We start from the raw sequence: 27,997 nt of genomic DNA on the forward strand, positions 1-27,997 counted from the left end.
TCAGCACCGTTCCAGCCTCAATGTGTGGGCGGGGATTATTGGCCACCGTCTCGTTGGACCAGTCCTTCCAAGACACCTCACAGGCGAGGCATATCTCAACTTCTTGTGAGTGACCCTCCCTCCCCTTCTGGAAGACGTTCCTTGTGCAGTACGAATGATTATGTGGCTGTTACATGATGGTGCTCCAGCCCATTTCCACATTACTGTACCATGCGGAGGCATCTCAACAACATCTTCCCCGGTCGATGGATCGGATGAGGAGGTCCAATTCCATGGCCTCCTCTGTCACCTGATTTCTACCTGTGGGGGCATCTCAAAGCAGTCGTGTGTACTGAACCCATCCCAGACGTGCAGACACTGGAACAACACATTCGTGCTGCCTGTGACTCCATCCGGATGCATCCTGGAATATTTTAACGTGTGCTGCAGTCTCTGCTATGGCGCGTACACGCATGCTTTGAGGCCCATGGGAGTCACTTCAAACACCTCCTCTAACTGTGGCCTCATGACACTGCATCGTGCAGTGCATTGTAGTATTGTTGAATAAACAAAAGCTTATAGCACAGAACCTACGCATTTCCGGACATATGCTCATTATACCATGTTTGTTCTTTATCCTTTCAGGAATCATCTCCTGCAGTTTGTACACTTTGAACGAAATCACCCTGTATAAATGAATTCAAGATTTCGATTTTTCTTTCAGGCCAAACATAAGTACAATCATTGCCACATAAATATCAATACTATCCATTGTGATCTTTGACAATTCAGGACGGATAATGAGGTGGGTACTGGCAAAAGTATTAACTATGTGAATTCAGGGCTGAAGAATTGATGAATTCATTGACAACATGTATTGTCAGTATTATATATAAGTGAAAGGGCTTTTACATAATTTCATAGATTTAACTGACTACTTGGAAAATAATTAAACTTTCACTGCACTTGAATGTGTTTTCGCTCAAATTGTGAACTTACGAGAATTCAGAGAATAAACAGCACATTTTGCCACTTGCTTGCCAAATGTCACGCAACAGACAGGTACTCCAGAAAATTCATGCTAAATATTAAAAATAATGACACGTGTCCCTGAAGTGTTGATTTTTAAAGACGAAATGTTTACTGCAAGATGTGACTCAACACCTCATTCATAGAAGAATTCTCATGTACACATGTAACAAACAGATGCGAACACAAATACTGTATTGTCGCATCATTCGCACAAGGAGTCAGAAGACAGTGTCGTGTCAATGAACTGCTTTCTTGGCTGATAAAACTAATGCAATACAAAATATTTAATCACAGAATACACTAAGACTAATCAGACTTGAAATAAGTTTAATTTGCAGAACTAAGTATTCCTTCTCGCACCAGCTTTAGCTTGCTTACTCCTGCTCCTAAGACGCCAAGTCTTCTGCAACTTTGAACTTCAGTTCTTGAGGCTCTTTGATGTCCTGAATGTCACCAGTGATCTGCTCTGCTTCAAATTCTGGTGTGAGTGGCATCTGAAACGTTAAACAAATAATCAGACACTGCTGTTAAAGCTTTGTTCTATCAGTACATTATACACGAGTCAGATATAATGGGTTTATGGTAGGGTTGCCATATTTTGATAAGCAAAAAAGAGGACACTTTATCGACACCTATTTCCGAACAGATCGCTATCACAGATCATGTACAATACTGATATACAGTATGTGTAGTATGTAGACTATTGAAGCTGAGAAATATTGCTAGTAGTAATTTTCTTAACTTTAAATAAAAAAATAATAATACAAACAAGTGAATTGGTTGTAATTTAATCTTTATAACTATGAGTCTATTTTTCCACAATGAAACTTCTTCGCAATATCCGAATCTGGAAACGTCGTCTTCAGTAGGCCAGATGTGCACGCCATCACGTTGTAACTTTTGTGGTGTTTAACATGTGGAAAGTGAAAGTTTCTTCTCCTGTGGTTACTTCATCTTCCAATTTGCTGCTAGGTTTTACATAGAAGTCTGTTAATTTTGTAGAAGAACGAACTGCTCTTTTGTGTTTTTCACAATCCACATGTGCTTGCAAATCAAGTCCACCTTTATTCGACACTGACACAAATGTACCAGCTTTACATACCATGTATTCACCTTCGAAATCATCTCTACCTCTTCAGAAATAAGGATACTATTCTACTGTAACTCGGCAGAAAATTTACACTTTCTTTTTGGCATTTCTTCTCGTAGAAACTACAAGCATGCACAGCACAACAGAAAACCTTTATGAAAGTCGGCAGCCAATAAGCAATAGTAACCGGAAGACAACACAGTATACAGATAATTGTAATCCCTATTCGCTGGACGACATATAGCATTGTCACCTAGTGGAAACAGTTATAAACACAAGACTCAAGCTTCGAAACATTACAATAAAACATCGCTAATATTGCGGTCAAAGAGTACAGAAAGGAAAGTACACAAGAGCAATTAAAGTGGCGTGGACTAAAGCGTTACTTAACTGTGACAATTAGAAAGTTCCCAGTTACAACAAAGTAACTGTCATAAACGTTTGAGGCATTTTCCTTCACTAGTAATGTCGTATTTTAAACTTAACCTGAAAAACCTGGACAATTAGCCAAAATCTAAAAACCCACCTGGACGAAAAATTTAACCCTAAAAAAGAGGACATGTCCAGGAAAACCCAGACGTATGGCAACCCTAGTTTATGGTAACAATGTTTAAACAGTTTGAAATTTCAAGACGAATAAACGTTAAAAATATGCCTCTCAACTCGAAGTAATGGAAATGTAAACTACATTTTGTTTTAATTCATTCATTCATTCATTCTTCATATGTGTTTGTAGCAACCAAATGTCAACTGCAAGATATTCATAAAATGAAAATTTAAGATATGTTTACAAGTTGTACAGTTTTTAGATAGACTCAATGCTATATCCTGTGCTGCACATTTCATCAATTTTCTAACACATCAAGTGGTAATTTACATGTCTTGGTAATGCTGACACGTTAAATCTAGATAAATAATGTTTTGTAAAGCTTTTGTTACCAGTCTACGTAAAGATTAATTAATTTTTTTGGTCCTACAGAATACATCTGTTATAGTAACAATTAATATTAGAGGAGAAAAATTCAAGTCACTCAACTGAGTGCGCTCCTTGTATAATGGCAGTTGACTTAATATAAATGTCAACATACATGTCGAACTTGGAGTCAGGCCACAAAGGGAAAAACACTGGAGGAGAGGGATTCGATCTGGTGCTGTGGATTGGACTTTGGTGTAGCCCAATGGTTAGAGCACTTGGTACATAGAACCAAGGACCTGGGTTTGATCCCCAGCGCCAGAGCGAATTTTTCTCCTCTAATATTAATATTAATTTTGTTACCAGACTTGGTTGTGGATGCAAATATTTCAAATCTTGCCTGATGTTAATAAACTCGGAGGTCATTGAGCTCTCTTTCAGAATGTTTTAAAACGAATTTATTACCAATAATGAATTAAATGCTTAAAATCAGCAAAGCTAAAAAATACGGTCTATTAAGGCTAGGTGCACAGAATGAGATGTGGCACTATGCAACATTTTGTCCGATGATACTTGTCTCCCATTGATTTCTTATGATGGGATGCACACAGAATCAGACATGATGAGACAGTTGCGAGCAGACACGGAGACAACATTGGATGACAGCTTGAACTTGGTCACGAGCAGACCATCTGATGCGCAGTGTACTGCACCTACATCAGTAGCCACATCCAAGATTGCATGCTTCCACTCTCTACAGATATTATTGTTGTGTAGTGCACATTATTCATAATGGAGCTCGATGTAGATAAATTAGTTGTTTTAGTACAGGAAAGATACGTTCTGTACAATCCCACTTTGAAACAACATCATGACGAAAATTTGGTTTCTAAAATGTGGAAGGAAACTGCAAATGAAATGAAAACACTAGGTGAATAATAATTAAAAATAATAATAATATGTAGTAGGCTCTGCTCTATACTATCACTCGTTATTGATTTAATATATTTTTCATTATTGTAGCTCATGAAGTAGTCATAAACATATAAAATGACGTTTGTGCACTATATTAATAGTACAGTAAAACCTCGATACAACACACTCGCTTATTACGCTATCCCGTGTCTTTTGTCTGGTCCCTGCACATTTCATATATAACCTCATTTGTCGCGCACTAGTCCCGCATAATACACTATTTCTGTGGAATATTGTCGATGTATTTTTCAGCAATGTAACAGCAATGAAACATTTTGGCCATTGAACACTGGTCCCAATAACGTGAAAAGTATTCGACTCTTTACCAGCGCATTTAAACCCCAATACACCACCCCATTTCATAGCATTTGCTTACCCAAGAACTAAGAGATGAACGACTTTTTAAAATTTATAATGGGAATCACGCAATGAAGAATTTGTGTGCAAATTTAAGTTCATCCTGTGTACTGTAACAGCATTCAAACAAGTATTACCTCTGTCACTGTCTCGATATTTGCAACACAGAGGGTCTGCACATTCTGCACCACAGTCTGTCCACCATTGTTGTTGCTGTTGGCATCCAGATCCTCTACCAGATGAATCACAGAGTCGGTTGACATCTCCACTCCAAACCGGCCCTCCTCTACTGTCTGGAATCAATAAAGAGAGTAAATAGGCTTTGTCAAAAGTATCTATTTATCTATTGTTGATAGTAACTTAAGTCCGAATTAGCTTACTTAATACCCTAAGGGTGAACCTAATAAATTTTTCCCTTATTACTACATATGCATACTACCCAGTCTTGCCATAAATACTGTTACAAAATTCTGACTTATACTGTACAACCAATTTTAGGGGTAATAAACCATAATAAACCACCCTTGCGTTAACTGCCACCCTGGTTTATTGTAAGTTCGCCAGTGACAGAAGAAGCACATACCAGCAGTTTTAAGCATGGAATGGGGAGACTACGAAAATCGTGTCGCTGTAATAGCGTTGCATAAGGTTGGAAAATCTGCTAGTGAAATTTTCCAGACCTTAAAAAGACTAAAGATTAGTCGAATGTTTGTTCACCGGACCATCCAGAGATTCACTGAAACCGGGTCTGTTAAGGATCGCTTAAGGGAGGGTCGGCCTCGAACTGTACGGACCGCAGCGGCGCAGAAGGCAGTGGCGGCTCGGATACGCCGAAATCCTGTCCGGAAGCAGTCAGTCTTGGCGCGGGAGCTCAACATGTCGCAAAGATCAATGTCCAGGTTGCTTAGTGAGGACCTTGGACTTAGAGCTTATCGCCGAAGTACCGGACATTACCTCGATGCACGGTTGAAGAAGCAGAGGGTGCTGAAATGCAGACGCCTGCTGCAGCGTTACGTCAACAATGGACACTGAAGAATTCTCTTCACCGATGAGAAAATTTTCACCACTGAAGAGAGTTTCAACCGCCAAAATGATAGGGTGTATGCATCTCGTTCTCGGGAAGCCTGTGAAAAAGCTCCGAAAGTTCAGAGGGGCCATCATCCCTCCTCAGTTGTGGTTTGGTGGGGGGTGAGTTATTCTGGAGCCACCCAGTTGCATTTTTGTGAAAAAGGGGTTAAAACCAACGCAAAAGTGTATGAAAACACGGTATTAGAGCCTATTGTAAAATACTTAAACCCAGACATTGTTCCGGAGTTTCCAGCAGGATTCTGCTCCAGCCCGTAAGGCGAGGTCAACGCAAGAGTGGCTTGAGCGTCATGTGCCTGACTTCATTTCTACCGCAGACTGGCCGTCTAGCAGCCCGGACCTCAATCCCTTGGACTAAAAACTGTGGTCAGTCCTTGAAGGCATCGTCTGTAAGAAGAGGCACCCCACAATTGAAAGTTTGAAGCGTTCGTTGTTGGCAGCAGTGGCGGATTTCCCAATGGAGACTATGCGTGCTGCAATAGATGAATGGCCAGAAAGTCTTAGAGCCTGTGTGAGTGCAAAAGGTGGTCATTTTGAAAACTGATTAGTGCTATGTGCGTCAAAAACATGTAAGTACAACATACTAAAAGATCATTAAAATATTTCAAGCCGTTTTCGAGTTTTCAATTAATTAGTTTGTAACAGTATTTATGGCAAGACTGGGTACTACATTCTACTTTTCTGTTTCTAGTGCTGACCTGCTATGGCACTAAAATCGTCCTCCAGTGGCTTAAGGAGGGAAACCTGGTGATCAACAAGATCTCCCAGCTAGGTCCAATGGACCTGTCGACCAACAGCAGGTGTGGTCCTCCAGACATTCTGGGGGTTGTGTGTGAATGAAGTAGCCACCAAAATGTTAAAATATGGTGTTCACTTAAATCAGCTACAACTTGCCATTTAACAGAAATGGATTCGGAACACCTCAAAATCTGTGCTTCAGTGGCTGACCATGATGATATCTTTGAAAAATATTGGAGTGCAAGAGGTCAAATGACTTCATTGTCACATGTCTGGCATTAGGAAACAACAACAACAACTACATATGCTAGTGGATTATAGTGATTTTCTAGCTCGCAGGTTAAATTTTCTTTTATAAACTTCGTTTCGAATTTCGGGTACTGACAAATACTACAACTGGCAGTTATTTTCTAACTGTTATGTTGGCAGCAATAATTTCGGTTTGCAGTAAAGAAAACTGATGAAAATGCAAGTACCTAAGCTTGTGAATTAATAATTAATTAGTAATACTGGTATTAATATTAATATCAATACACAATTCAGTTCTGTTGCATTGTGATTCCAATTCAACTCTATATTCACACTTCATACGAAACACGCACGTGGTTAATGGACAGAAATATAACTTATTTCACATTTAATGAATTTTTTTCGTGTTTAGATTTTATTAAAATATCTAAGAGAGGAAATAGCATGGTAGTGACTTCTCCACGAAAGAAAGTGCTTGTAAGTATTTTAAGTAGACTATACTTTTCAAAGTGTAGGCTTTTCTGTTTTTGGAATTCGTACTAATCATTTCACGTGATCAAACTAAATACATTTTTGGTTAGGTCTCGTGAATCGTAAACTGTATAGTCAAAACAATGAATTTCATGTTGCCAGACAAAAAAAAAATATATATATTAAATCATGATCAAAATAATTCTAATTACCAACATAATATGCGAGAATTCCAAGAGAAAAACACACTATTTCACAAATTATTGAACCATTTAGAAAACACCTCGCAACATAAAAATGAGATGTGGTAGCCTAAATAAGCAAGACATTGTTATTGTTAATACTATATTATTATTATTATTAATATTATTATTATTATTATTATTATTATTATTATTATTATTATTTCAGTATGTAGCATTGTGATTTTACCCTCTGGTGATATCTGATATTAGTTGGCAACACTGAAGAGACGGCCAAATTAGAGTTTTAGGAACTACACTTACATGATCCTCACTAAATTATCCATTAATTATATATAGGAAAGTGATGCACATAATGTTCATTCCTTTATTTTCCTAATTTTGAGTCTTCTCCTTAGATTTCTTCTATGGTTTTGATGTTATTCAAAGTTTGAATATTGACTTCTATGTTATCAAATATTTTATGAAGTTTTGCAAACAAGTCCTTTCTTATCCTCCACATGATGTTTTCTTCTTTGAAGTCGTCATAATAATTAATGCATAATTTAACTTCTCAATCACTCTTTATACTACTAGTGAAGTAATCTACCAGAACTAGGTTAAGGGTCCTTCTTTGAAACAACAAATTCACAAATAATAAACAAAAACTACCTCCGCTGACTGTCGCAGAAGTCCTTCTACAGAGCTGCTATTATAGATGAGATGTACGTTATCAGAAGGCTCCACATTCTGGAACAAACACATAAACTTTTAAGACTCTTCATAGATAATCAGATATCGCCTACAGAAAGGATTTATGCCATACATGCACACGCACAAACACACAAAAAAATTATCATTACATTTTGAAGAAACCTCAAAACGAGTATTTCCGTTAAGAGCTACAAATCATCATCGTTGTCGTCATCGTCATTGTCGTCATCATCCTCTTCTTCTCCTCCTCCTCCTCTCAATGGCCACCATTGGAGGATGAGTTCATTTGTTGATGTTTCCTGCTTCTTATAATTTTTTTATCAAGACCAGAACAGAAATAGGCTAATAAATAGTTGTTGTCCATATTGCTGTTGAGTTCTCTGTCTATGGTATATGTGTTATTATTTTATTTAAGGTTGAAATTGGTAAAACTAATTTTTTTTTGTAAGTTGGTATGTGTTGCATGTGGCTGATTTTTCCACTTTGTTTATAACTTTCTTTTTTGTCAATCAATAATGCCTTTCATTTTATTATCATCTTTCGCTTCAGTTTTTAATAAAAGAAAAGGCTGAAGTACACAGAATAATAAGTACTTGCTAATCACTTTTTATATTATATTGGGTTGGTGCACAAGTCCATAGCATTTTTGTTTCGCGTGTTGGTACTCCGGTTGCTATGGGTTTATTTAACGATTGTCATTTTTTATTTGAAGTTCAATTGTTGTGTTTGAGTTTACATCTTGAAGTTTTCATTTTTGCAGATAGTGAGTGGAGTTGTGGACGATAGAAAATGGAGTGTCAAGTGGAGAAAGTGGAACATTTCCGATATATTCTTCTTTTTGAGTTCAATAGAGGGACAAAAGCAGCAGAGGTGGCAAGAAACATTTGCACAATGTATGGGGACAATGCTATGGGAGAGAGCTCGGCAAGAAAATGGTTTTCTCGTTTTAAGAAGGGTCTTTTTGACATTAGTGACACATTCAGGAAGATCTTTGGGGTTTGATGACGACCGTTTAAACACATTAATCCACAACGATCCACGTCAGCGTACCCGAGAACTGGCAAGGTTAAAAAATCAGGTGTATGTGTACCACATGCTCTAAGCCAAAATCACAAAAATCAGCGGGTGGCCATATGTGCATCTTTGCTTGCTCGTCATCGATTGGCTCATAACAACATCGAACATTCCTAAACAATATCGTTAGTGGTGACGAGAAATGGTGTCTTTATGCTAACATAAGGAAAAGAAAGGAATGGTTGAGCCCAAACAAAAAAGCAATTCACCGTACAAAGGCCAGTGCACATCCACAAAAGATAATGTTATGCATCTGGTAGAACTGTAAGGGTGTGCTGTACTACGAATTGCTACCCCGATGAGTAACAATCACTGCCAACATTTATTGCCAACCAACTGAGATGTCTTGCACATGCAATCCAAGAAAAACGACCAACAAGTCTGCGTGAAGTGATACTACTTCACCATAATGCCAGTCCACGCTCTGCTAACCTGACACAAAACACTATCCAGGAGTTGGGTTGGGAAGTCATTCTGCACCCACCTTATTCACCTGAGCTTGCGCCCTCAGATTTTCACCTTTTCCACTCTCTATCGAACAACCTTCAAGGAACTTCCTTTTCAGATGAAAATGCACTCTGAACATAGCTTGACGACTTCTTTAACTCAAAACTACGTGATTTCTACAGGAATGTAATCGAAAAACTACTCCAGTGCAGGCAGACTGTTGTAAATAGAGAAGGAGAATATATTGTTGATGATTAACTTCTTTCTTATGTGTATCTGATGTGTTTAATAAACTTATGAACAAATGCTAAGGAATTATGCACCAACCTAATAACTCAACAAAGTTCCTTATGTGAACAAATGCTCCCAGAAATATCGAAACATATTAAATGGGCAAAATATTACATTTGTTCTCTAAAAATTACACTTCTCACGTAGGAAAGTTTAAATAATTGAAAAATATTAAAGGGAAATTAAAATCTTTGTTCTTATGAAGCTATTTTGAGGGAAAAAAAACGTGCGCTCGCTCTATATGCGCACACACACACACACACACACACACACACACACACTCTCTCTCTCTCTCTCTTTCTCTCTCTCTCTCTCTCCCTCCTTCTCTTTCTCTCTTCCTTCAAAAATCTTGAAATCAATTTTTTGCACATTCACAATAATTCCTGTAATGAGAGAATAAACATTACCAAGGTGTTCAGGACTTTCGTCAGAAAATATTTATTACTGGTAGCTACTCATATTATTCTTTTTTAATTTTCGACATTCATTTATAGGAGTGAAGCTTCTTTTTTCATTTTTCTTTTGCATGAACAAATGTATTCTGCAGATCTCGCACATAAGAATGCACATACAGTAGCAGAGGATTACGGGAGTATATGGGAAGAGGGCGGACCTAACAAGTTTCAGAAATACCAAGTTCACATGTTTCACTGGAAGAGCATCGTCAATAGGAGTTAACGATGTTATTTACTAAAATGAACGACTGCTTATACTCTACTGAAAAGTAGAAGAGGGATGGCAGACACTACTCGCAGTCTTGAATAATAGTATATATTATTTCGTGTTATTACTACTTGAAATTTGTATCGAGAATTAGTGATTATCAATTCTTTTAAATTCCTGACTATTTCATTTTTCAATTAGCTCAGGAAACTTCAATATACCCTATCTTTATTATGGTAACTTACGTCTTCTGCTAGAGTTGTTCCTTCAGGTTCAACAGGTGTGATAATATTGGAGATATTGATGATTACTGGAAGACGAGACTTTTCCATTTCCTGTTGCTTTGTCGTCTTATTTGAATCATCCTGCACAAAAAGAGATCATTCGAATTGAGGCATCTGTGAATAGTGTTATGTTACTTCATAGCAAGTATTGCTAAATCAATTCACGTATATTTAAAATGTGTGCCTGGATGTTGCTTTGTCACATACAAACAAAGCTGAAGCATCGTCACAGCGTTCATACCTGGGGCTTTGGGCTGCTGTGCTTCCTGTGCCTGTTGCTGGGGTTCGCGCCACTCTCATGCTCTGCAACATGAGCCAAGTAGTTGTCCTTGCGCACAGACCGGAAGGAGCACATGTGACAGCTGAACATCAAGCCTGTCTCCAAGCCTGTGCATCATCAGAAAGCATGTTGTTAGACAAGACATACTGTCACTCTTATAACACTGGGAATAGCCCGCAAATGCATGCAACAAGTTACATGAAGGGTATAAAAATTAGTCACTATTTCTTGTCATTTCAAAGAACTGTCCCACTCTCTCCACCAAAATGGTTCAGTTATGAAACAAAGGAACATCAGAAAACATCTGTATTCAGACATCAGTATCACCAGACTGCAACAGCGATTTTAGCAGTAATTTTAGAACAAAGTTTTGTAGATGAAATGTTCACTATTTTCCAGTACTATACAGAATGTTTAAAAAATACGGGGCATAATGTCAGGTATGTATTTCCCACATGTAGACAATCAAAATAGTTCATTACAACATGTGTCCGGAAATGCTTCATTTCCGAGTTATGGCCTTCACAACATTGAAATTCACCAGAACGTTTTTCTTTCCGCAGGTCGTTGTCATTACAGAAGATGTTCAAAATGTCCACCTCCTGCTTGAATGCAGACCTCACATCGATGTCTCATTGACCTGCGAACACGATCCTAAACTCCAGGAGTATTGCGTATGTCCTCAGATATGATAAGGATACAATTGATACTCTTTCAACAGTCTCCAGACAGTCGTATGAGGAACACTGACTTGCAATGCTACCCTTCGTGTGCTGATAGAAGGAGTCATGTTCACAGCCTCCAGAATCTCCTCCTGTACTTCTGGAGTTGTAGATCTTGGTCGTCCCCTTCTCAAACCAGGAGAGTTAAATTTTCCATACTCGCACAGATGATAATGGAGACGTACAAATGTCTTCCGATCTGGACATTGTCGCTGTGGGTACCTCTCCTGGTACAAACGACCAGCCAGCGCAGCATTGACGTCCGCCTTACCGTACATGAAGTGTATCTCTGCCAGCTCTTGATTTGAATTCATGTCACACAGTCTAACGCCTACACAACACTGAATGTAACCTTCGCCTCGGAATGAACTGTCAGAGTGCCCTCTTAATGGCTCCTTTGACGGCAACGACCTGCGGAAAGAAAAACGTTCCGGTGAATTTCAATGTTGTGAAGGCCATAACTCGGAAATAAAGCATTTCCGGACACTGTTGTAATGAACTATTTTGATCGTCTACATGTGGGAAATACATACCTGAAATTATGCCCCGTATTTTTTAAACACCCTGTATAATAATATAGAAGTAATTTACATATTGATAGGACTCTCTGCGGTGGCTGAATGGTCAGACCTTCAGACTGTCACGCAGGTGGCCCAGGTTCCATTCCCGGTCAGATCTGGGATTTTTCCATTGAAAAAAATCCACAATGACACTTGTGGCGGACAAAGTCGCAGTTGGGGTTTTTCTCGTGGTTCTCCCGTTTTTCCCCAAATTAGACATTTACATCATTCCGTCACCATTTCTCCATTTTTTTATCATTCTGTAGCATTCCCCAAATGCCGGCTGGCGACGCTGGCCTAGAGACGAGTGGGGTAGCCTGCTCGAAAACTGGGCACACAAAGAACCTTAGTGTGGTCAGCCAGTGTGGGTTTGGGAATGTATCACCAGAGGGTCAGCACAATAGATCTTAACAGGTCGCAGTGCTGGGCCCTAGTCCCCCCTTCGTTAAATTCAATTCAATTCAAATACATATTGATAGTCAAAAGTATTTTCAAAATGTGCTTTCTTTAAATTTCACTATTTCAGATTGGTAAAGCTTAAATATAAGCAGCATTTCTCCCCTCTTATTTCATTTACATTAAGTATTGATTTCTAAGACTGTTCATAAATTATTTTCTTCAATTTTTTATTCACAAATATTATTTAATTCTCTTTAGATTTTACTGTCCTCTGCATGCTTTCAATCACTTTGAAATTACAGCAGGATTCCAATTATCCAGACTAATTGGGGATTGGGCTGATCCAGATATGTAGAAATCTGGATAATTGGATATGGCTCAGAATGAGTTAAGAAAAAACTATGTATGACAAAGTAAAACCCCTATTTTTATTGACAAATACTAACTAAGCAAACATAGGCATGTATCTACTGTACTGTACTATTAAAATTGTAAGTCAAAGTAAATAAAAACTAAAAAATTAAGATATAGTATTGTATACAAATTTATTTTAGTACAGTACATAATTCTATATAGAACCTGTACTCTATATTACTTGGAACATCTCAAATAGTGTACATTGCTTTGAAGAAGTCACTCGTTTCTAAGCCACAAGATCTCGCAAGTGCTTGATGGCAAGCAGCTATATGGCTCCACATAATTTTTGTATTTTCGCCCAAATCGAAACAGGTAATTGGGGACCTGGATGATTGGGGTCTGGATAATTGGAGTTCTAGTGTAATTAAATTTTATGGAATTACCAAATTCGCCCTAAAGAAATTCTCCAACTACTGCAAAAGCTCAAATATAGATAGCTCTCCTTCTTCTCAGTAGATTTCCAGTCACGTTAATATCCCAGCCAATAAAATGGCAGACATGATAACCAAAAAATACAACCACACTTAGCCCCAAATCAAAACCAACACAATCTCTTCAAATCACTATCTTTCGCAGCTATGCACAATTATTCAGGAGCAAATGGCTAAGAAATTGGAAACGAGAAAATACTGAACGACATCTTTTTGAAATCCAGAAGTCTCCCAATGATTTATCCATCTATAAGAACATGAGTGTATTGAAACAAACATTTGAGACAAGAGCAAGAATTGGATACTTGGTTACAGGAAAGCACCTATTTAGAGTCCACCTAACTAATTCTGGCATCTGTAAAGTATGCAATGAGGGGGAAGACTTCAATGAACACACCCTCTGTGCAGTGCAGACATGATAATGGTATGAGGAACAGCTTAGTACTAAAGAATGAAAGACTTGCAATAGAAGAGACTCCATTAACAAATCCATTGCTTTGGACATTGGTGCTGCACATTTATAGGAGATAGTGGGATATTGGTCCTTTTGCTGGAAACCCGTAACTAAGAAGAAGAAATTTAATGGGCATGGAAAGAAAAAGTTACATTTGATGTAACCCTCCATATGAAAGCTGCAAATTTAGTAATATGATACAATGGTGATGAAAAAAGAAACAATGCAAATGTTATTGTTTTCTAATGCCAGGTGTTTGACAATAAAGTCATTTGACCTCTTGGATCCAATATGTTTTAAAGATATTGTCATGGTCAGCCACTGAAGCACAGATTTTGAGATGTTCCGAATCCATTTCTTGGTTTGAGTTGCACAATGCAAATGTGAATGACCATAACAAAGCAAATCAAAACGATAATTATAGCCAAAGAATGGTAGAAAAGAATACTACAATTTTAAGGAATGTAGATTTTGTAGTACTGTACATAGCACTTACTGTACTTACTTTTCTCAATAAAACATTAAAAAGAAGTGTTTCACTCTAAAAGTCTGGCCAGCGTGTAACATTCCAAGAACCTTTTTTCCAATATAAAGAATATTAAAATGTTCTTTTAACAAAATTAAAAAAAAAAAAAAAAAAAATCAGTTTTGTAAGGTTTCACATTTTCATGTTACATTTATAATGAAAAGTAAATTTAAAAAATATATTTTTATATTTATCTTGATCCTGCCCACCTGGATGCTTCGTGTTGAGGTGTGCTTTGTATGTGCTCGATTGGATACAAGCATATGAGCAGTGTGGACACTTGTAAGGCTTATCCCCAGAGTGTCGCATCTTGTGGCGTCGAAGAGAGTTATGGTCTGCAGTCATATATTCACACTCATCACAGTGAAAAGGCTTCTCGCCTGACAGAGAAGAAATAATGTGACATTAGATTAATTTTCACTTTATACTTCTCATAAAAATGCTACTGTACACAATCTTTATATAGCTTACTATACAGACCTGATGACACAGAGTAAATTTATATCAAAGCTACACGTGAGTCTGCAGTTGCAATTTACAGTGTTAATTTCGAAAATAATTTAACTAATCCTTAATTGGTCACAACTGTGATCCTTTACACATATAAAAGAGTGTGGTGAAAGTTATATTGTTTGCTGTGAAACCATGATATGATATTATAGATTTTTTATTAATTTGTCCTACAGAATAATATCTGTAATATTGACAATTAATATTTGAGGAAAAAAATTCGCTCCGGCACCGGGGATCGAACCCGGGTCCTTGGTTCTATGTACCAAGCGCTCTGACCACTGAGCTATGCCGAATTCAATCCACAGCACCGGATCGAACCTTCCTCCTTCAATGTTTCCCTTTGTGGCCTGACTCCAAGTTAGGCATATATGTTGACGTATATGTCCAATGTCAACTGCCATTATACTAGGAGCGCACTCAGCTGAGTGACTTGTTTGGCCGGGATTCCGCAGTTACGTGCACAGTAATCTGTACAAATATATGCACTGCAGCTATGAGAATATTATAGATTTTTTATCAATTTGTCCTACAGAATAATATCTGTAATATTGACAATTAATATTTGAGGAGAAAAATTCACTCAGCTAAGTGCGCTCCTAGTATAATGGCAGTTGACATTGGACATATATGTCAACATACATGCCTAACTTGGAGTCAGGTCACAAAGGGAAACGTTGAAGAAGGAAGGTTCGATCCAGTACTGTGGATTGAATTCGGCGTAGCTCAGTGGTCAGAGCGCTTGGTACGTAGAACCAAGGACCTGGGTCCGATCCCCGGCGCCGGAGCGAATTTTTTCCTCAAATATTAATGATATGATATGATATGATATGATATATGGTGTGATATGATATGATATGATATGAGATATATGGTATAACATGATATGAGATTGATATATGATATAAATATCATATTTTATTTAACGATGCTCACAACTGCAGAGGTTATATCAGCGTCGCCGGATGTGCCGGAATTTTGTCCCGCAGGAATTCTTTTACATGCCAGTAAATCTACTGACATGAGCCTGTCGTATTTAAGCCATCGACCTGGCCCGATATGATATGATATGATATGATATGATATGATATATGATATGATATGATATATGATATGATATGACACATGATATGATGATATGATATGATATGATATGATATGATATGATATGATATGATATGATATATGATATATGATATGATGTGATATCATATTATTTCATTTGCAGTAGAATTTAACAGAATGACAGTATATAACAATTTTATAACATGGCAATATACCATACAGATGACATTCAATGAAGAAACTGTACTACATATACAACAGTCATAAAGTTCTCTGTAATATTATAAGAAAAAAGCAAAGTACTGAAAACAAGGTTATCCCAGAACTAACCTGTGTGGAGGCGCATGTGCATTTTGAGTGTGCTGCGAGAGGAGGCTGAGTAGCCACAGTAGTTGCAGAGATGTGGGCGCAGCTTGCCGTGAACGTTGTCTTTGTGAATGCGCAACATGCGAGAATTGCTGAACGAGCGACCACACACATCACATTCCCCAGAAGGACCATTTTTCTTCTTCTGCTTTGATACATGGATAGCCTGCCATGGAAAAAGCCAGTAAAAGAGCCTGCCACTATAATAGCAAGGGGCAGTTCTATACAATGTTGCCAACAAGGAACAGTCATCAGAACCACATATGCAATATTGTTCGATCTTCATTCCAAAATGCACTTAAAAGAAAGTGGCTACATTATGTAATATAATATAATTTTTATTTAGTATTCAGTCTAAATGACATATTATGGTTTAAAAAAACATCAACAACACTTACAAATGTAAATATTCATTGAATGTTGTAGACAACTAATGTGCTAACATTTTCACCCTCGGGCATCTTCAGGCATTTGTCTCAACAATATCTTATACAAAATTTTACCATATGACGGCTGTGAAATATATAGCAAACAATTTACATCTAACATATTTACAAATCATGCGTACATCATTTTGATATATATTATGGTAAAATTTTGTATAAGATATTGTTGAAACAAATGCCTGAAGATGACCGAGGGCGAAAAAGTTAGCACATTAGTTGTCTACAACATTCAATGAATATTTACATTTGTAAGTGTTGTTGATGTTTTTTAAACCATGATATGTCATTTAGACTGAATACTAAATAAAAATTATATTATATTATATTATATTATATTATATTATATTACATTGTATACTGACTATCGGAAAATCACTATTACCATGCTTACTAAGATGGCTACATCATATTAAATATTATAAAAGAAATTTAAATCTTCAAGATATGAAATTAGCAGCACACTATAGGCTTTCTTTATGTACTCAAGCAAGGTGACTGAAACATGTACTTCTGATGTGTAGAAATGTGACAATTTACAATGCTGGGGATTGTCATAAAACTTTACAACATGATAGTGAGGTCAAATTGTGACACTTTCCTTTCCACTTTTACAGAAGTTGTCGTATTCGTTCTTTTAAAGCAGCCTAAACCTGGGTAGTCAGATATGTAATTTGAATTGGATTCTCTCTATTCTTTTAATTGACATTGGTCTCATTGTCCAGAAGGAGCGTTAATGAATGTTCTAGTCCAGATTTGTCCTCAATTTTAATTTTGTATATTCACAAGTTGATGAAAAGAGCCGTTTAATCACAAAGACTGTTAAGACAACAAATGTTATCGAAACACATTTTTAGACAATTTTGCATATTTGAATTTCATGAATGTATCTTCAAAATCTCAACATTTTTGGCAGAAACAATTTCTGCATACAAATACAATGCGATTACTCTGCAATACAATTCTGCAATATATTAAAAATATATTACAACGTACTCAAATACAATATAAAATACCATTTACATATTCTGCAATAATTACATACTGAATAATTTTTATTTAAGCTCTATCAAATGTGCCTGTTGTTTCTTTCTTGAGCCAGAAAAATGTCACAATATCTGTTAGCATGTTTTGAAGATCTTGCGTAATGATGAATTTGTTGAAATGCAAATATCAATCACTGATATTAATGGAGTGTCATCAGTGTTACAGAATGTAAACCAGCATAACGTAATTCAGTTTTGAACAATATAAACATGTTTTTACATTAAGAATAAATTAAAAAAATAAGTGAAGTCATTGGGATGACCCAATATTTTCTGTCACACAAAGAGTGTACAAAAAGAGAAGAGAAGGATTGCCAATCTGTAACAAAGTCGATCCCAAATCAATTTTAATATTTTACGGAATTCCACACAACAACAGAAAGTTTTCAAAAGTGTACATTACCTTGTGATTACGCATTTGCTTTGGATTCTTAAATCCCTTCCCACAAGTGTCACACAAGAAAGGCCGTTCATCTCCATGTATGCGACGATGAACATTCATGAGTTTGCTGTAACTGTAAGAATAGATTTGCATAAGAAGAAATCGTGACTTTTGGCATTATTAAAAAAAAATATGCTTCTGTAAATGAGATAAACAACAAGGGTCTATTTAACCAAAGCATGGAATAACACTTTGCAAGTCAGAATCTTATACATCTTGATTACACAACTTTTAACACTATATCACTTCGGAATATGTATTCTATGACTTTCTCGTGTTAAATTAAGACCAGCAACAACCAGTTCTGAAGAAGGCCAATAACAGGTCGAAACATGTTAACCAGGTACGACAGAATTTAACACGAGAAAGTCATAGAATACATATTCAGAATCTTAGTTCTTGTAAAACACATCTCTGTATTTTCCTGTTTTACAAAGAAAAATAATATTACTCTAATAAATATCAGTAAATTATGATAATTGATAGCAATTATTAAGTCCTTTCCCAATTGGGGTTGGCCAAGAGGAAACAAGTCCAGTGGTGAGCTTGCCACCTTTAACCTCTGGGCAGATTAGGCTGTCCGCCAACACATTGACTGAGATCATAAGAGACCATTAGGCCTAATACATGAAAGGAAAAAAAGAAGAATATCAGTAAATTACTACAAGTGACGTCATGAAAGTTATAGGTGATGCTATCTGTAGTCAACATATTTCTGTGAAATAAAAAAAATATAAACAGAATTTAAAAGACCATAGAGTTATAATTTCTAATAGTGATATTCCATTATTCACAAAACTATTTTACTCAAATGACCGAAATGACTAACAAGTGAAGAACTGAATCAGTGACTTTAAAAGGTAAAGAAACTCCTAGTATCCCATATTTGAGACAATCGAAAAAATGATTTAAATTCGAAACACTGTCTCTGACAACTTTATGAATAAATACAAACTTAATTCTCTGTATACAAGGAATGTGCAAATTAAAAAAAAAATGATTTCTGTACGCAATACATATTTTGTTGCACTTTACGACTCCCAATACTCTACAAGTATGTACTTTAGGATTTTAGCAACATCTTGCACTTAACATGCATTCAGAGGATATGTGTTTTGTATGCTTTCTGATACATTGGTTTTGGTTTTTCATTTCCTTTCACAAATATGAACATTTTACAAACCACACCATTAATTAAATCTGACACCATGATAATATTTTTATTCCAGGAATCTTTGAAAACAGAATAAAGGAATGTGAAAGTAAAAGAAAAGTAAAAGTTATCTCACTACTGCTCTATAAATGAAAGAATAACATTTACCTGCAGAAGGGACTAATATATTTAGCAGATACGACGACTAACCTTCCTAATTTGTATTCTCGACCTCTTGATTTCGCTATTTATGGTTCTCTCTAGGATAATCAGATATATTATTTACACCTACCAGTACTCTTCTTTTAAGACACTGTTCCACATCTAACTCAATTCAACTCGTTTTATATTAAATAATTAAAATAATAAATTCAATGATACGTAATGAGGTTACAAGAATGCAACAAAAATATTCCCTACACTTTCCTACTACCACCCAAAATACAAATCATTTTCCTTTCATTAGGTTATGGTGCTATCTCATAGAAATGAGTGAAACGAGGAGAGATTTCGGAGATTCTTTCTTTTTCTATTTATCACAAACTTTAACAATGTTGTACTATGCAGACTTAGCTTGGGACTACATCCTTTTCACACCACATCATGTTTATAAAAAATTACAATTTGTATTATCTCAACTCATATTTGTCAAATTGAAGTTTCTTCCTTTTTAACTCAGTGATTCAATTCAATTTTTTTTTTATATTGAAAAGAGGAAAGACAGAATTCGCAGCATTTAGTGATACAATGAAAAAAGACAATAAAGCAAAAATGTGGACAGGAATAAGGAATTCTAATTCTTCATTAGCAACTGATATTTGCTGTGAGAACCTTATTTCTGTTTGTAGGACATTACAGTATGTCTTCTACTAAACATCGTGTCATCATTAACCATCACGAATTAGGCCTAAATATATCTTGTCGACCTCACCTAGTAGTCTCTTCTTGGTCTTCCAGGTTGTCTCTAACCAGTAAGTTTACTAAATATATATTTCATTATACTGAAATTTTCAGGTAATTTAAAAATGCTTACTTTCTCCAAAACCTGTGTGTGTATTATTATAGTATTATATTCATTATCATTGTCTTTTGGTCACTTATTATCAATTAGTAATTACAAATGAAGCAGAAATCTTACTAATATTTTAATTTACCCAACCTTCTTTACTTGTAGCAGAATCTTTATGTCTTTCAAGCTGCCAACTTAAAATATATTCCTGAATCAGAGTACCTGTGGTATAAATTAATCATTTCACATCTGTCAGTAAGGGGTAAAAGAAAATGTATTGGAATATTCTGTGACGTCCAAACAGAGTCAATGGCACAGTTATTTAATTTCTTTTATGCTCGACCATGCCGAAATGTAGTAATTATACACCTGGTAGTAGCCCTTTAATGCACCTCATTTTTCAATTCTAAATCAATTTCCACGTTATATCAAGACTAATCTTCATGTTATTCTGTAGATTATATCAAGGTCAATGACATTCGTACCTCGGAAAAAATCTGCGCACATCTCACAATTCAGGTCAGTTCCGCTCCTCACTTACATAACCATAATATGAATACTTATGAATAATTCCAAGTTAGAAATATGGTCGAGCATAAAAAGTCGTATGAAACTTGCCTATAATGGTAATTAAGATGCTCGTATGAAAATTATGAAACTCGCTTGCACTCGTTTCATAAACAAACATACCCGCGTCTTAATTACTACCATTATAGGCTCGTTGCATATTGTACTATTACATCTTTATATTTTGGTTTAGTCAATTTACAATCATTCAATAAACACAGCAAATAATTGCATGAATTATAGATAGAATTCATCTAGCATTTAAATGTTTTCTGAATGTTGTAAGAGAGATATAAGAACACAGAAATTTGGCAAGATGATTTTACTGTCCAATTTATAATTTCTTTGCACAAAAAGTAGGTCGCTAAATACCAAAATATCAAACATAACAAGATAACACAGAAGATCTTCAAGTTACTATTTTACTACTGCATTACCTGTTTGTTTTGTAACTACACTGGTCACAGGAAAATAGTTCCATATCAATCACGTGGTACCGCCAGAGATGAGTACTCAGTGTGTTCCAGTGTATCGTTTCTTCTGAACACTCAGGACACAAGAACTTCTCTCCATGATGGCAGCGGCGGTGATATTCAATGTTGTCGTGAGAACGCAGACGCACTGCACAACCATCTATGTCACATCTGTTGACAATTAAACATTTATGAATTTGGCAGTGAATTTTCTTAAAACACTGACAATTTTGTACCTGAAAGCAGCATTTATAAAGAATGGCATTAGTGAATTAAAGAATTGAAAATTAAAGTAGGACCTTCAATTTAGGCAGTAGAACCTAAGAGGTTGTTACAATACTAAGCATCAAGTATTTCTTTTTCTGTTACTGTAATATTTTAATTTGGCACTTGCAATCTTTTTCCGCTTAGCTATTCAATTATAAATTCTTGAACATTTAACTTACCGGTACCTGTAACACTTAATACATTATAAACAGTACTACACACACCTGTAGCCCAACTCTTTCTCCAGGACCTTCTGCGCAGGAGTCAGTTTCCGATAGCCGGTGTCAGTAACATTCTTCGATCCCTTTGGTCTTCCTCGCCTCTTCTTGGCTGTGGGCTCTGTGGACCTCACTTCAGGGCTATGGTCTTTGTTTGTCACAGTGGGTTCCCCTGCGTTGCAGACCACCATGTCTGAACCAGGTGCTGGTCCGACGACTGGTTCTGCATCAGTCTTAATCATCTACAAAACATCGCATGTTGACAGTTCACAGCTTCTGTATTGTTGGTTTTATTTATACACTGTTAATCAAATGGTTTGTGTATCAGGAAGACACATAAAAATCCCAGGGAGACAAAATGGAATTTGCACTGAACAAAGACAATGTTGCAATAGGCTCCCTTAGAGTAGTAATGTTTCATGTCATCATATCACCATAGAGTAATCACCATTAGTATTAGTATTTATTTATTTAACCTGGTAGAGATAAGGTCGTCAAGATCAATAATTAACGAAATGTCCTAAGACAATAAATATATTTTATGCAGACTAAATAATTAATTATATATATATATATATATATATATATATATATATATATATATATATATATAATTACCTTAAAGTTTTACATATTTAGTATATTTAATTTTCTCATTAATCAATCAATTAATTTGCTAATTTATTAAAGTGAGAAAGAATACAGCAAAATTGCCAAACATCAAAAGAAGTTATTTTTACAGAACAAAATTAAGGATATCTATGAACATCATGACAGAAATGCCTGAAACCACAAGAAGTAAAAAAAAGGTTCTTGGTCATAATGCCTTGCTATTAAAGAACCGAATTTAAATTCACTGACTGGCAAGAATTAAATTTCAAGAGCATGGAAAAAACATTTCGACCAACTCCTCTATTGTTGATGTCTAAAAAAACATTATTAAAGAACAATCACAAACCAACCATCAAGAGAATGAGGAACTAGATTTAACAGACATGAAGTTGGATTGAAAAATTATAAAATAATGAAGCAATTGAATGTGATGATTAAGCTTCTAAAACATAGCAGGAAATACTACATGAATACGTATGTTTTTGAAATGATTTTACAAATATGAAAGAAGAAAAATTACCCAGTAAATGGAAATTATATATCATTCCCATCCATACGAAGGGACATACAGACAATTTTCAGAATTACTGAAGTACCAGCATATCATTACTAAATATAATACACTGTACAAATTTTTTCTGCAATGTTAATTGGTAGAAAAGAGCTTTTTACAGAAAAATTATTGGCAATTATTAGAATGAATTCTGCCAAGATAGATTAACCTCGAATAATATTCATGTAATTCAGCTGATTAGTGAAAAAGTCTGAGAGCACAATTAAGAAGCCCACTATCTGTTTGTTGACTTCGCTAAATCATATAACTTCATACACAGAGAAAGTTTGTAGAAGATAATGGCGAAATCTGAAATACCTTAAAAATTAAGTATATTATGCAAGATAGGTATATGATAGGAGTAAGTAAAGCAGTAGCAAATGGCATGTATCAGAAACATGTCCAAACAAAGAAGGCTAAGATAAAGGGATGCTCTCACCCTGGTGTTATTTAATATTGGATTGGAAAAGGAAATCAGACGATTGAAACTAATACCTCTGGGCATAAATGAAGGGTTCAGAACCATAGTGGGCCAAGCACCATTTACTAAAACCGTAGAAAACAAGGGTTAAAATGAAGTTATTACCATAATTCAATGGAATCACATAGCAAGTAATATAAAGTATACACATTAGAACTAAATGATATGTCAATCTTCATTAAACTATGGTATTCACTTAACTTTAACCCTTGCTTTCTCCATTTTTAATAAATGGCGCTTGGCCCACTATGGCTCTGAACCCTTCAAATATAAGCGAACAACATAAAGTATTTGCATATGTGGACATCATATTAACTGGAAAAAACGAATTGCAAATATGAAATTTGTTTGCATAATTGCTGAATACAGCACCAAAAATTGATTTACATATTAAAATAAAAGTAAAATAGAAAATATGTTCATGCCATAGTAAAAATAAAAAAAAAAATAAATAAATAAAAAAAAATCAAAGACTATTTTAAATCTGTCTAGTGTTGTTTGTAGTACAATATGTAAGCTATTGAAATCTTTACAGTTAGCTAATATAGTATGTAGTTAAAATTATTTTTTGTGGTTTTTTGCTCTATGTTCGAAAATCCGAACAAACTGATATTCTGAACAGGGCTGAACATCAATTAGTTTGTAGCAACAGAACTTAACGATACTGAACGGTAAAGTATTTGACAAATTAAAATAATTTTTAATCCAAGCTTATTTACCTCGCCTTTTTACTGCATATTTTTTTTTTATATCACCATATAGATGAGTATATTTGGTGTAATTTATTGCATTAAAGTCCTAGTCCTGGTTGTCAAGCATTAACCCACACTCTTTTATGAGTGAAGTTATAAGACATAAATATGTACAAAAAAAAAAACAATCGTGGTAACAAGAAGAATTAACACTCCAAAACAAGAGTTTCTGATAATGAACAGTCTAGAAAGGATTTTAGGACATTTAGTAGAGCTTAAAAAAAATAGAAAAAAAACTGCAAAATTACTTGTACAAATAGAAGATGCAGTGTGTAATTACCTTGAACTCGCATCCCTCTTCCACCGCCATCTTGGTACGTTTCTGTTGTATTAAGGGGTCATCGTCTATGACAAGAGGTCCCTCCCTCACATCAGCATCAGCCACAACGTTGCTGTTATGGTTGTCTTCGTTTCTGACGTGAACTGTAGCAATCCCTGCATCACTGGGCGTCTCTTCCATGCCCGGCAGTTCCTGATTGAGATCCCTCACACGGATCTTGCTGCACTCATCCACCAGGATCTCAGGTGCCATGTGTTCGCTCACCTCCACCACAGAAGCGAGATCCTTGCCATCACTCTCCAGGTTTACAGCAGGACTTTGACTTTTAGCTATGCTTTTTCTTCTCTTCTTGTACAATTTGTTCTTGGCTTTGGCATCCTTGAAGGAGGTCTTGATGACGACCTCGACCAGTGTTCGGAGTTCCTCATCGCTCACTTGATGGTCCTGTGACAGATGCACCCTCAAGGACTTGGATGTGAAGAACACGTTCTTACAGCCAGGGCACTTAATCTCGTGGCGTGGCTCGGGGGGCTGATTCCCGTGCACCAGCTGCACATGCAGGGCCACATTCTTGCTCTCCAGGGTCAGGAAGGGACACAGTTTGCACTTGTAGCAAGCCACCTGCTCTGCAAAGCTGTACACTTCAGCATCGCGAATGCCTTGTTGTTTCTTTGAAGTTCCTTCGTTCCCAACCTTGTTGTTCAGTTTGTGGCCCTCGAGCTCCTCCTGCTTGATGAACATGGTCTCGCTGTGCAGTCTGGTCACAGAATCGCTCCCTCGCTTCCTGGCATTGCTGCTTTTTGGTGGCCCTGCAGTGGTGATGAAATCGTTGATCTTGGAAGTGATCCTGGGATATATGGGTGGCAACTGCTTAAGAGTGTCTGTGCCCATATCTACTGGCCCATTCATCTCTACGACTGTGTGTTGCTTGTCTTGCAAGGGCAGACTGGGCGCTTGTGCGTGGTTTAGTAGGTGCAGGCTATTGCCCGTCAGGTGCACCTCCCCTGCCACATTAACCACCTTGTTGATGCTGCAGCCCAATTCAATGGTGTGGTCCTCGGTCTGTGTCAAGGTCGACACCTTGTCTGGTAGCTGCATCACCTACAAGACAGGCACCACGACATTTTGACAAAGAGAACAGAAGAAGAATTGCAGATGTGGAAAAAGAAGTACAAGAAAAAGTGTAGAAAATGTAGGAGACATAATATAAAGGGGAAAATAATGAGAAATGGGAGGAAAAGAATATGAGGAGGAGGAAGAAGTGGAGAAGAAATAGAAGACTGTGTAGCAGGAGAAGAGATGTAGAAGGAAGAGGAGGAAAAGTATACAGAAAAATAGAAAAAAAAATGTAAGGAAAAGAATAAGAAGTAAAAAAGAAAAATGCAGCTAGAAAAAGTAAAGAAAGAATAGAAGAAAAAGGAGGAAAATAAAAGAGGTGGTAGGAGAATAAATATGAGGAAGTAAAAAACGGAACGCAATACAAGGAGAAAATGTGGAAAAGGGATAGGAAAAAAAAGCAAAAAACGAAGTGCAGTATGAAACAAAATTGTGGAGGAAGAACAGGAGGAAAAGAATAAATGAAAGAAGATGAATACCAGGAAGAGAAATTGAGAAGAAATAGAAGAAAAGAATAAGTGAAGAAGAATAAGGGATAGAACGAAGAAAAGGTAGAAAAGAAATAGAAGGAAAAATAATGAAGAGTAATAGAGAAAAAAAGAGGTGGAGAAGAATGCAAAGAAAAAAGTAATAAGGAAAAGAGGGAAAGAAATAGACGGAAAAATATGAAGAACGGGAAGAGAAGAAATTTAAAGTTTGAACAAGACGAAGAACTGAAAGAAGAGAGGTAGAAAAATAAGATGTAAAAGAAGAGGCGGAGTATGCAGAAAAATGAGAGAAAAAGTAGAGGAAATTGGAATGAAAAAATATATAATTTTTTCACTTTACAAGTGTGCATTTTCAAACAGACTATTAGCAGTCAAGGACAGTGTTAAGGACTTGGTGCGTCTTAGTGAAAAAATGAAAAAGCATGAAAAACCAAAGGAACACATAAATAATTTACTTTTTTTGTTTTTTGTCTTTTTGATTTGTTTTTTCAAATGTTTGTCTTTTTATCATTATTATTATTATTATTATTATTATTATTATTATTATTATTATTATACATTACATACCATGTTATATAATACATTTGTGAGATCGAAACTCGAATATGCATCTCTAGTGTGGAACTCTATTATAATTACTGACTCCGCTACATTGGAAAATATTCAAAGAAAATTTATATCATTATGTTCATACATATTTCTGCTGTATAACTCCGGGCATAGCTATGAGATAAAATGCGAGTACTTTAAATGTCGAAGCTTATATATATGCTAGACGTCAAGAGCTAGATTACTTATACTTATGTAAGGTCCTTAAAGGTGACATTAACTGTGAATCTTCTTAAGCAGTGTCAGCTTTCATATTCCAACAACGGACATGAGACTTGACAAAATTTCTATTTTAGAAATTTTAAAACTCTCTTTCCAGTCTCTAGATGCTAACTTGCAAATATGTGATTTCGATCAATTCAATGTATAGAAGTATTAGATCATGACAATGTCATTTGCTTTTATATTATTTGTAAACTTTTCCTACATAAAATTGTAATATTTTCTGTAATATTATTTTAACTCCTTACTATAAATTTAATTGTATTATTTGTTTAAATTAACCACTGCAAAACATGTTCTTAAATTTGTTTTTATTGTCACTGTCATATACTTAATTTGTATCATTGTTGTTCAGTTTATTACTGTATTAATTATAATATTGTGCTGAGCTTTTATTGGTCAATGGCTGTTGACCAGCATATATACAGAATGCTTCAAAATAGAGAGCATAATCTCAGGTATGTATTCTCCACATGTAGACAATACAAAAAGTTCATTACAACATGTGTCCGGAAATGCTCGGTGTCCAAGTTATGGCCTTCAAAACACTGATATTCACCAGAACGTTTTTCTCCTCACAGGTAGGTGCCGTGACAGAAGATATTAACAGAGGACACTCTTGACAGTTAATTCCGAGGTGAAGGGCACATTGAGTGTTGTGTTTGGCGTTGTACTGTGCAACACGTACTCAAATCAGAAGCTGGCAGAAGTGCACTTCATGTACGTAAGACAGAAGGTAATGCTGCGCTGGTTCGTCGTTTGTACCAGGAGAGGTACCCTGATCGATGAATAGGTAGAATTGCTTGACCTCCACGCTCACCTGATTTCAACCCTATCAATTTCTACTTATGGGACCATTTAAAATCATTGGTGTATTCGTCTCCAGTGCCTGACATGGAATCCTTTCAGAATCGAATTGTGGCAGGTTGTGAGGAAATACGCAATACTCCTGGAATTTGGGATAGTGTTCACAGGGCCATGAGATATCGAT

The 27,997-nt window shown here is 36.1% G+C and overlaps 1 protein-coding gene and 1 non-coding gene across 3 annotated transcripts in view; both read right to left on the reverse strand.

Annotated features, from left to right (window-relative positions):
- Positions 1-652: 652 nt before the first annotated feature.
- LOC138695997 (uncharacterized) overlaps positions 653-27,997 on the reverse strand; it is a 35,763-nt gene continuing 8,418 nt past the window's right edge. For both annotated transcript variants that reach the window (XM_069820454.1, XM_069820453.1), the window contains exons 5-15: positions 24,572-25,672; positions 21,900-22,135; positions 21,373-21,579; positions 18,168-18,279; positions 16,240-16,441; positions 14,544-14,714; positions 10,787-10,932; positions 10,507-10,626; positions 7,745-7,822; positions 4,484-4,639; positions 653-1,505 (exon numbers count right to left, since the gene is read on the reverse strand). In XM_069820454.1, coding sequence (XP_069676555.1) covers positions 1,398-1,505; positions 4,484-4,639; positions 7,745-7,822; positions 10,507-10,626; positions 10,787-10,932; positions 14,544-14,714; positions 16,240-16,441; positions 18,168-18,279; positions 21,373-21,579; positions 21,900-22,135; positions 24,572-25,672 — 2,637 coding nt within the window. In that variant the 3' untranslated portion in view covers positions 653-1,397. The remainder of the gene's footprint in view (positions 1,506-4,483; positions 4,640-7,744; positions 7,823-10,506; positions 10,627-10,786; positions 10,933-14,543; positions 14,715-16,239; positions 16,442-18,167; positions 18,280-21,372; positions 21,580-21,899; positions 22,136-24,571; positions 25,673-27,997) is intronic.
- TRNAY-AUA (transfer RNA tyrosine (anticodon AUA)) lies at positions 15,068-15,140 on the reverse strand. Its single transcript has one exon. It is a non-coding gene; the product is annotated as a tRNA-Tyr (tRNA).

The sequence above is a fragment of the Periplaneta americana genome, chromosome 3 (genome assembly GCF_040183065.1).
Source record: "Periplaneta americana isolate PAMFEO1 chromosome 3, P.americana_PAMFEO1_priV1, whole genome shotgun sequence".
Classification (NCBI taxonomy): Eukaryota; Metazoa; Arthropoda; class Insecta; order Blattodea; family Blattidae; genus Periplaneta; species Periplaneta americana.